General features: G+C 40.3%; 1 protein-coding gene across 1 annotated transcript; it reads left to right on the forward strand.

The window, feature by feature from the left end:
- Window positions 1-1102: 1102 nt before the first annotated feature.
- LOC124030157 (interleukin-1 receptor-associated kinase 3-like) lies at window positions 1103-9741 on the forward strand (the record flags this gene model as incomplete). Its single annotated transcript, XM_046341616.1, has 5 exons — window positions 1103-1247; window positions 5095-5246; window positions 5492-5556; window positions 6746-6860; window positions 8840-9741. Coding segments are annotated over 5 exons (687 nt in total), but the record flags the coding sequence as incomplete, so codon positions are not given.
- Between the last annotated feature and the right edge of the window lie 1274 nt (window positions 9742-11015).

Below are 11015 nucleotides of genomic sequence, written 5' to 3' on the forward strand. Positions count from 1 at the left end.
GTAGGCTAGTCCATGTGTCACCCTGTAATTCATCCTTAGTTACACTGTACTAACTGTTGTCTATGTAGGCTAGTCCATGTGTCACCCTGTAATTCATCCTTAGTTACACTGTACTAACTGTTGTCTATGTAGGCTAGTCCATGTGTCACCCTGTAATTCATCCTTAGTTACACTGTACTAACTGTTGTCTATGTAGGCTAGTCCATGTGTCACCCTGTAATTCATCCTTAGTTACACTGTACTAACTGTTGTCTATGTAGGCTAGTCCATGTGTCACCTGTAATTCATCCTTAGTTACACTGTACTAACTGTTGTCTATAGGCTAGTCCATGTGTCACCCTGTAATTCATCCTTAGTTACACTGTACTAACTGTTGTCTATGTAGGCTAGTCCATGTGTCACCCTGTAATTCATCCTTAGTTACACTGTATTAACTGTTGTCTATGTAGGCTAGTCCATGTGTCACCCTGTAATTCATCCTTAGTTACACTGTAGTAACCGTTGTCTATGTAGCCTAGTCCATGTGTCACCCTGTAATTCATCCTTAGTTACACTGTACTAACTGTTGTCTATGTAGGCTAGTCCATGTGTCACCCTGTAATTCATCCTTAGTTACACTGTACTAACTGTTGTCTATGTAGGCTAGTCCATGTGTCACCCTGTAATTCATCCTTAGTTACACTGTATTAACTGTTGTCTATGTAGGCTAGTCCATGTGTCACCCTGTAATTCATCCTTAGTTACACTGTAGTAACCGTTGTCTATGTAGCCTAGTCCATGTGTCACCCTGTAATTCATCCTTAGTTACACTGTAATAACTGTTGTCTATGTAGACTAGTCCATGTGTCACCCTGTAATTCATCCTTAGTTACACTGTACTAACTGTTGTCTATGTAGACTAGTCCATGTGTCACCCTGTAATTCATCCTTAGTTACACTGTAGTAACTGTTGTCTATGTAGGCTAGTCCATGTGTCACCCTGTAATAACTGTTGTCTATGTAGACTAGTCCATGTGTCACCCTGTAATTCATCCTTAGTTACACTGTATTAACTGTTGTCTATGTAGGCTAGTCCATGTGTCACCCTGTAATTCATCCTTAGTTACACTGTACTAACCGTTGCCTGTTGTATGTTCCGTGTTGTGTGTGTTTTCGTCACCACATCCTGTTTTCTCAGCCACCCCCACCTGTCAGCGAGTCGACCCGACCTGGTTGGAACCAGTCTAATGATCATGTGTCAAGTGAAGGTACATAACTGAAAGGCTGCTGAGCCGACAATGTGAAAAAACTGCCCGTGTGCCCTTGAGCAAGGCACTTAACCCTCATTAGCTCCAGGGGCGCCGTACTACTGCCTTGTAAAACAATACATTAGACTGCACCCATCCGATGTATGTGACAATGTTAATATAGTTTTCATTTGACTTTCTTTTTCTGATTTGTGATTTTTCTGTCCTTCTTTTAACATTCCTAATGAGATGAATACATTAGATTGCTGAGTCATTTCATTGTTTCAGTAGGAATTGTATGTTGGTACTACTATCACACAGTTCTTATGTTGGGTCATCAAAACATCACACCTCTGGTCCACAACAGACTGATAATATATAATAATATAATATATGCCATTTAGCAGACGCTTTTATCCAAAGCGACTTACAGTCATGTGTGCATACATTCTACGAATGGGTGGTCCCGGGGATCGAACCCACTACCCTGGCGTTACAAGCGCCATGCTCTACCAACTGAGCTACAGAAGGACCACAGTAGATGTCCTAACCGACTTGCCAAAACTATGGTTGTTTACAATAAATTTGTGTAGTGGTTGAAAACGAGTTTAATGACTCCAAACTAAGTGTATGTAAACTTCCAACTTCAACTGGACATGTAGCTATTTTCAAGTATCATCAGCTCACTTGCCCTGAACGTGTTTGTGAAAATGAAAAGAAAAAAAAACATCACATATATTTTGACAAAGCATACAGCAGTTCATGTTTCACATTATATATGTCACAAAGGTAAATATACTGAACAAAAATGTTAACGCAACATGCAACAATTTCAAAGTTTTTACTGACTTACTGTTCATATGAGGAAATCAGTTAATTGAAATACATTCATTATGCCCTAATCTTTCAATTTCACATGACTGGGAATTGGTCACAGAAACCTTTAAAATAAAATTGGCCTCACATTGGGCCTCAGGATCTCAAATCACGGTATTTTTGTGCATTCAAATTGCTATCGATTAAATGCAATTGTGTTTGTTTTCCGTAGCATAAGACTGCCCATACCATAACCCCACCATGTCGCACTATGTTCACAACGTTGATATCAGCAAACAGCTCGCACGATGCCATACACGTGGTCTGCGGTTGTGTGGCCTGTTGAAAGTACTGCCAAATTCTCGAAAATGACATTGGAGGTGGCTTATGGTAGAGAAATTAACATTAAATTATCTGGCAACAGCTCTGGTGGATCATTCCTGCAGTCATTTTGCCAATTGCACGCTCCTAGAAACTTGAGACATCTGTGGCATTGTGTTGTGTGACAAAACTACACATTTTAGAGTGGCCTTTTATTGTCCCAAGCACAAGGTGCACTTGTGTAATGATCATGCTGTTTGATCAGCTTCTTGACATGCCACACCTGTCAGGTGGATGGATTATCTTGGCAAATGAGAAATGCTCACCAACAGGGATGTAAACAAATTTGTGCACAACATTTGAGAGAAAAAAGCTTTTTGTGCATATGGAACATTTCAGCTCATGAAACATGGGACCATCACTTTACATGTTGAGTTTATATTTTTGTTCAGTGTACATTTATAAACAGACAAACTAAAGGAAAGGGGGTTATCCGCAGTTCACTAACTTTACTTACTAACTTTAATTACTGATGTGTTGAGATGGTCCCTAGTTACAACAGACTGATGTGTTGAGATGGTCCCTAGTTACAACAGACTGATGTGTTGAGATGGTCCCTAGTTACAACAGACTGATGTGTTGCGATGGTCCCTAGTTACAACAGACTGATGTGTTGAGATGGTCCCTAGTTACAACAGACTGATGTGTTGAGATGGTCCCTAGTTACAACAGACTGATGTGTTGAGATGGTCCCTAGTTACAACAGACTGATGTGTTGAGAGATGGTCCCTAGTTACAACAGACTGATGTGTTGAGATGGTCCCTAGTTACAACAGACTGATGTGTTGAGAGATGGTCCCTAGTTACAACAGACTGATGTGTTGAGAGATGGTCCCTAGTTACAACAGACTGATGTGTTGAGATGGTCCCTAGTGACAACAGACTGATGTGTTGAGATGGTCCCTAGTTACAACAGACTGGTGTGTTGAGATGGTCCCTAGTTACAACAGACTGATGTGTTGAGATGGTCCCTAGTTACAACAGACTGATGTGTTGAGATGGTCCCTAGTTACAACAGACTGATGTGTTGAGATGGTCCCTAGTTACAACAGACTGATGTGTTGAGATGGTCCCTAGTTACAACAGACTGATGTGTTGAGATGGTCCCTAGTTACAACAGACTGGTGTGTTGAGATGGTCCCTAGTTACAACAGACTGGTGTGTTGAGATGGTCCCTAGTTACAACAGACTGATGTGTTGAGATGGTCCCTAGTTACAACAGACTGATGTGTTGAGATGGTCCCTAGTTACAACAGACTGATGTGTTGAGATGGTCCCTAGTTACAACAGACTGATGTGTTGAGATGGTCCCTAGTTACAACAGACTGGTGTGTTGAGATGGTCCCTAGTTACAACAGACTGATGTGTTGAGATGGTCCCTAGTTACAACAGACTGATGTGTTGAGATGGTCCCTAGTTACAACAGACTGGTGTGTTGAGATGGTCCCTAGTTACAACAGACCCATAAATAATATTGAGGACATTATGTGGAACATCCTATGACAATAAGCTTCTGAGAGGTATCCAATTCCCTATTTCACTTCTCTTTTTATTTTGTCGTTTCATTGACGGCCGGTTTCATAGGGTGCAACCCAAATAGGCACACTATATTCCCTAAATAATAATAATAATAATAATAATAATAATAGTGCCCATGGGTCAAATGTAGTCCACTACGTAGGGAATAGGGTGCTGTTTGATACGGAGCCATACGACTCATTGTGTGTAAAAGTACTAGTGAGAACGCTGAGGTTTTTCCTCGTTACTCTGCGTATGTTCTAAGTATTCTCACCTTGTAGAAACCACAGGCGTAGTGTTTTTCACTCTGTTGCTAGGTAGAAACCACAGGCGTAGTGTTTTCACTCTGTTGCTAGGTAGAAACCACAGACGTAGTGTTTTGAACTTGTTGCTAGGTAGAAACCACAGGCTTAGGGTTTTCACTCTGTTGCTAGGTAGAAACCACAGGCGTAGTGTTTTCACTTTGTTGCTAGGTAGAAACCACAGGCTTAGTGTTTTCACTTTGTTGCTCAGTAGAAACCACAGGCTTAGTGTTTTCATTTTGTTGCTAGGTAGAAACCACAGGCTTAGTGTTTTCACTTTGTTGCTCAGTAGAAACCACAGGCTTAGTGTTTTTCACTTTGTTGCTAGGTAGAAACCACAGGCGTAGTGTTTTCACTTTGTTGCTAGGTAGAAACCACAGGCTTAGTGTTTTCACTTTGTTGCTAGGTAGAAACCACAGGCTTAGTGTTTTCACTTTGTTGCTAGGTAGAAACCACAGGCTTAGTGTTTTCACTCTGTTGCTAGGTAGAAACCACAGGCGTAGTGTTTTCACTCTGTTGTGTTTTCACTCTGTTGCTCAGTAGAAACCACAGGCGTAGTGTTTTCACTTTGTTGCTAGGTAGAAACCACAGGCTTAGTGTTTTCACTTTGTTGCTAGGTAGAAACCACAGGCTTAGTGTTTTCACTTTGTTGCTCAGTAGAAACCACAGGCGTAGTGTTTTCACTTTGTTGCTAGGTAGAAACCACAGGCTTAGTGTTTTCACTTTGTTGCTAGGTAGAAACCACAGGCTTAGTGTTTTCACTCTGTTGCTCAGTAGAAACCACAGGCTTAGTGTTTTCACTTTGTTGCTAGGTAGAAACCACAGGCTTAGTGTTTTCACTCTGTTGCTAGGTAGAAACCACAGGCTTGTGATCACCTACTCAGACGTCGTAGAGGGAACTCGACATTTTCACCAGGACATGAAGATCTCTGAGGGCAGCTTCTCTGCTGTCTACAGAGCGGTGAAGGGAAATGAAACCTTCGCAGTCAAGCTCTTCAAGCAGGTACTGACACTCCCACTCCATACAGTGCTCCATTTATAAAAGGCATCTTTTCAAAATGACCCTGGCTCGATGGAGATGAAATATAATACAGGTCATTATTCAACTAGAGAGACATTTATTATTTATAATATATATATCATATATCATATATATATCATTTATTATTATTGATATGCTTCAAAAGGACTGGGGACATACGCAACACAGTTCAAGTGTTTGTTGGTCTTCTTCGTTGGTCTGTACAGGTGCAGAAAGCCTCATGGAGGAAGTTGTGGGATCTATTCAGGAGAGAGATGGAAGTTCATCATCTGTATGTCTAACTATTCCATTGATCCTCCATTTTAGATGGTTTCTGTATGTCTAACTATTCCATTGATCCTCCATTTTAGATGGTTTCTGTATGTCTAACTATTCCATTGATCCTCCATTTTAGATGGTTTCTGTATGTCTAACTATTCCATTGATCCTCCATTTTAGATGGTTTCTGTATGTCTAACTATTCCATTGATCCTCCATTTTAGATGGTTTCTGTATGTCTACCTACTCTATTAATCCTCCATTTTAGATGGTTTCTGTATGTCTACCTATTCCATTGATCCTCCATTTTAGATGGTTTCTGTATGTCTAACTATTCCATTGATCCTCCATTTTAGATGGTTTCTGTATGTCTACCTACTCTATTAATCCTCCATTTTAGATGGTTTCTGTATGTCTACCTACTCTATTAATCCTCCATTTTAGATGGTTTCTGTATGTCTACCTATTCCATTGATCCTCCATTTTAGATGGTTTCTGTATGTCTACCTACTCTATTAATCCTCCATTTTAGATGGTTTCTGTATGTCTACCTACTCTATTAATCCTCCATTTTAGATGGTTTCTGTATGTCTACCTATTCCATTGATCCTCCATTTTAGATGGTTTCTGTATGTCTAACTATTCCATTGATCCTCCATTTTAGATGGTTTCTGTATGTCTACCTACTCTATTAATCCTCCATTTTAGATGGTTTCTGTATGTCTACCTACTCTATTAATCCTCCATTTTAGATGGTTTCTGTATGTCTACCTATTCCATTGATCCTCCATTTTAGATGGTTTCTGTATGTCTACCTACTCTATTAATCCTCCATTTTAGATGGTTTCTGTATGTCTACCTACTCTATTAATCCTCCATTTTAGATGGTTTCTGTATGTCTAACTATTCCATTGATCCTCCATTTTAGATGGTTTCTGTATGTCTACCTACTCTATTTATCCTCCATTTTAGATGGTTTCTGTATGTCTACCTACTCTATTAATCCTCCATTTTAGATGGTTTCTGCGTAAATATTTACCTCTGAAATCCATTATGACATCAATAGTCTTCCATGCACACATCTTCTCCTAAATGTAAAACAAAAAAAAACAAAAAAAATCTGTTGTCAATGACTTACCTGGTTAAATAAAGGTAAATATCTGCCTGTTACTAATCATCAAATCTGCCTGTTTATCTTTCAGCTACCAGCATCCTAACATCTTAGAGCTGTTGGGTTGTTACTCTGATGGGGATCGTTACTGGCTGGTATACCCTTATCTTCCCAACGGATCTCTGTTCCACAGACTGCATGACCAGGTGAGATATTCTATTCTATACCCCTTACCTTCCCAACGGATCTCTGTTCCACAGACTGCATGACCAGGTGAGATCTACCTCTTCAGTTAAGACACCACTATGCACAAGCTCACACATTTTCTTCAGAAAATATACCTATTCTAGTTGTAGGTTGTGTTACCTATTCTAGTTGTAGGTTGTGTTACCTATTCTAGTTGTAGGTTGTGTTACCTATTCTAGTTGTAGGTTGTGTTACCTATTCTAGTTGTAGGTTGTGTTACCTATTCTAGTTGTAGGTTGTGTTACCTATTCTAGTTGTAGGTTGTGTTACCTATTCTAGTTGTAGGTTGTGTTACCTATTCTAGTTGTAGGTTGTATTACCTATTCTAGTTGTAGGTTGTGTTACCTATTCTAGTTGTAGGTTGTGTTACCTATTCTAGTTGTAGGTTGTGTTACCTATTCTAGTTGTAGGTTGTGTTACCTATTCTAGTTTCCGTCCTCTGATGGACAATAATCTTCCATTTAATTCTACTAAACTACTATTCTATTCTATTTCAATGCCGAACATATCAGTGAACAGACTGTATGGTAGTAGGTGTATTGGTGTTTAAATGCTAACAGACTGTATGGTAGTAGGTGTATTGGTGTTTAAATGCTAACAGACTGTATGGTAGTAGGTATATTGGTGTTTAAATGCTAACAGACTGTATGGTAGTAGGTGTATTGGTGTTTAAATGCTAACAGACTGTATGGTAGTAGGTGTATTGGTGTTTAAATGCTAACAGACTGTATGGTAGTAGGTGTATTGGTGTTTAAATGCTAACAGACTGCATGGTAGTAGGTATATTGGTGTTTAAATGCTAATAGACTGTATGGTAGTAGGTGTATTGGTGTTTAAATGCTAACAGACTGTATGGTAGTAGGTGTATTGGTGTTTAAATGCTAACAGACTGTATGGTAGTAGGTGTATTGGTGTTTAAATGCTAACAGACTGTATGGTAGTAGGTGTATTGGTGTTTAAATGCTAACAGACTGTATGGTAGTAGGTGTATTGGTGTTTAAATGCTAACAGACTGTATGGTAGTAGGTGTATTGGTGTTTAAATGCTAACAGACTGTATGGTAGTAGGTATATTGGTGTTTAAATGCTAACAGACTGTATGGTAGTAGGTGTATTGGTGTTTAAATGCTAACAGACTGTATGGTAGTAGGTGTATTGGTGTTTAAATGCTAACAGACTGTATGGTAGTAGGTGTATTGGTGTTTAAATGCTAACAGACTGTATGGTAGTAGGTATATTGGTGTTTAAATGCTAACAGACTGTATGGTAGTAGGTATATTGGTGTTTAAATGCTAACAGACTGTATGGTAGTAGGTATATTGGTGTTTAAATGCTAACAGACTGTATGGTAGTAGGTGTATTGGTGTTTAAATGCTAACAGACTGTATGGTAGTAGGTGTATTGGTGTTTAAATGCTAACAGACTGTATGGTAGTAGGTATATTGGTGTTTAAATGCTAACAGACTGTATGGTAATAGGTGTATTGGTGTTTAAATGCTAACAGACTGTATGGTAGTAGGTGTATTGGTGTTTAAATGCTAACAGACTGTATGGTAGTAGGTGTATTGGTGTTTAAATGCTAACAGACTGTATGGTAGTAGGTATATTGGTGTTTAAATGCTAACAGACTGTATGGTAGTAGGTGTATTGGTGTTTAAATGCTAACAGACTGTATGGTAGTAGGTATATTGGTGTTTAAATGCTAACAGACTGTATGGTAGTAGGTATATTGGTGTTTAAATGCTAACAGACTGTATGGTAGTAGGTATATTGGTGTTTAAATGCTAACAGACTGTATGGTAGTAGGTGTATTGGTGTTTAAATGCTAACAGACTGTATGGTAGTAGGTATATTGGTGTTTAAATGCTAACAGACTGTATGGTAGTAGGTATATTGGTGTTTAAATGCTAACACGTTTCCCTTCCTGCATCTCTCTGTAGAACGCAGTGCCTCCTCTCTCATGGCAGGAGCGTCTGGACATCATCAAGGGGACGGCTAAGGCTGTACATCACCTACACATGGCTCAGCCCTGCACTGTGGTCTGTGGTAACATCACAAGGTACCGGCTCAAACCCCTAGTCTATAACATCACAAAGTACCGGCTCAAACCTCTAGTCTATAACATCACAGGTACCGGCTCAAACCCCTAGTCTATAACATCACAAAGTACCGGCTCAAACCTCTAGTCTATAACATCACAAGGTACCGGCTCAAACCTCTAGTCTATAACATCACAAGGTACCGGCTCAAACCCCTGGTCTATAACATCACAAAGTACCGGCTCAAACCCCTAGTCTATAACATCACAAGGTACCGGCTCAAACCCCTAGTCTATAACATCACAAGGTACCGGCTCAAACCTCTAGTCTATAACATCACAAGGTACCGGCTCAAACCCCTAGTCTATAACATCACAAGGTACCGGCTCAAACCCCTGGTCTATAACATCACAAGGTACCGGCTCAAACCCCTGGTCTATAACATCACAAGTAACCGGAAGGTTGCAAGATCAAATCCCTGAGCTAACAAGGTAAAGAAATCTGTTGTTCTTCCCCTGAACAAGGCAGTTAACCCACTGTTCCTAGGCCGTCATTGTAAATAAGAATTTGTTCTTAACTGACTCCCTGTCACACCTGAGTTCCAAAGCGTATTCTCTCTGTGTAGTTCTAAAGAACCCTGTCACACCTGAGTTCCAAAGCGTATTCTCTCTGTGTAGTTCTAAAGAACCCTGTCACACCTGAGTTCCAAAGCGTATTCTCTCTGTGTAGTTCTAAAGAACCCTGTCACACCTGAGTTCCAAAGCGTATTCTCTCTGTGTAGTTCTAAAGAACCCTGTCACACCTGAGTTCAGCGTATTCTCTCTGTCTAGTTCTAAAGAACCCTGTCACACCTGAGTTCCAAAGCGTATTCTCTGTGTAGTTCTAAAAGACCTGTCACACCTGAGTTCCAAAGCGTATTCTCTCTGTGTAGTTCTAAAGAACCCTGTCACAGCTGAGTTCCAAGCGTATTCTCTCTGTGTAGTTCTAAAAGAACCCTGTCACACCTGAGTTCCAAAGCGTATTCTCTCTGTGTAGTTCCTAAAGAACCCTGTCACACCTGAGTTCCAAAGCGCATTCTCTCTGTAGTTCTAAAGAACCCTGTCACACCTGAGTTCCAAGTTTATTCTCTGTGTGGTTCTAAAGAACCTGTCACAGCTGGAGTTCCAATTCTCTGGTGTAGTTCTAAAGAACCCTGTCACAGCTGAGTTCCAAAGCGTATTTCTCTGTGTAGTTCTAAAGAACCCTGTCACACCTGGGTTCCAAAGCGTATTCTCTCTGTGTAGTTCTAGAGAACCCTGTCACACCTGAGGTTCCAAAGCCGTATTCTCTCTGTGTAGTTCTAAAGAACCCTGTCACCTGAGTTCAAGCGTATTCTCTCTGTGTAGTTCTAAGAACCCTGTCACACCACAGTTCAAAGCGTATTCTCTCTGTGTAGTTCTAAAGAACCCTGTCACACCTGAGTTCCACGCGTATTCTCTCTGTGTAGTTCTAAGAACCCTGTCACACCTGAGTTCCAAAGCGTATTCTCTCTGTGTAGTTCTAAAGAACCCTGTCACACCTGAGTTCCAAAGCGTATTCTCTCTGTCTAGTTCTATAGAACCCTGTCACACCTGAGTTCCAAAGCGTATTCTCTCTGTGTAGTTCTAAAGAACCCTGTCACACCTGAGTTCCAAAGCGTATTCTCTCTGTCTAGTTCTATAGAACCCTGTCACACCTGAGTTCCAAAGCGTATTCTCTCTGTGTAGTTCTAAAGAACCCTGTCACACCTGAGTTCCAAAGCGTATTCTCTCTGTCTAGTTCTATAGAACCCTGTCACACCTGAGTTCCAAAGCGTATTCCTCTGTGTAGTTCTATAAAACCCTGTCACACCTGGGAGTTCCAAAGCGTATTCTCTCTGTGTAGTTCTATAAAACCCTGTCACACCTGAGTTCCAAAGCGTATTCTCTCTGTGTAGTTCTATAAAACCCTGTCACACCTGAGTTCCAAAGCGTATTCTCTCTGTGTAGTTCTATAAAACCCTGTCACACCTGAGTTCCAAAGCGTATTCTCTCTGTGTAGTTCTATAAAACCCTGTCAC

Source organism: Oncorhynchus gorbuscha, unplaced genomic scaffold, assembly GCF_021184085.1.
Source record: "Oncorhynchus gorbuscha isolate QuinsamMale2020 ecotype Even-year unplaced genomic scaffold, OgorEven_v1.0 Un_scaffold_9546, whole genome shotgun sequence".
In the NCBI taxonomy this organism is placed as follows: domain Eukaryota; kingdom Metazoa; phylum Chordata; class Actinopteri; order Salmoniformes; family Salmonidae; genus Oncorhynchus; species Oncorhynchus gorbuscha.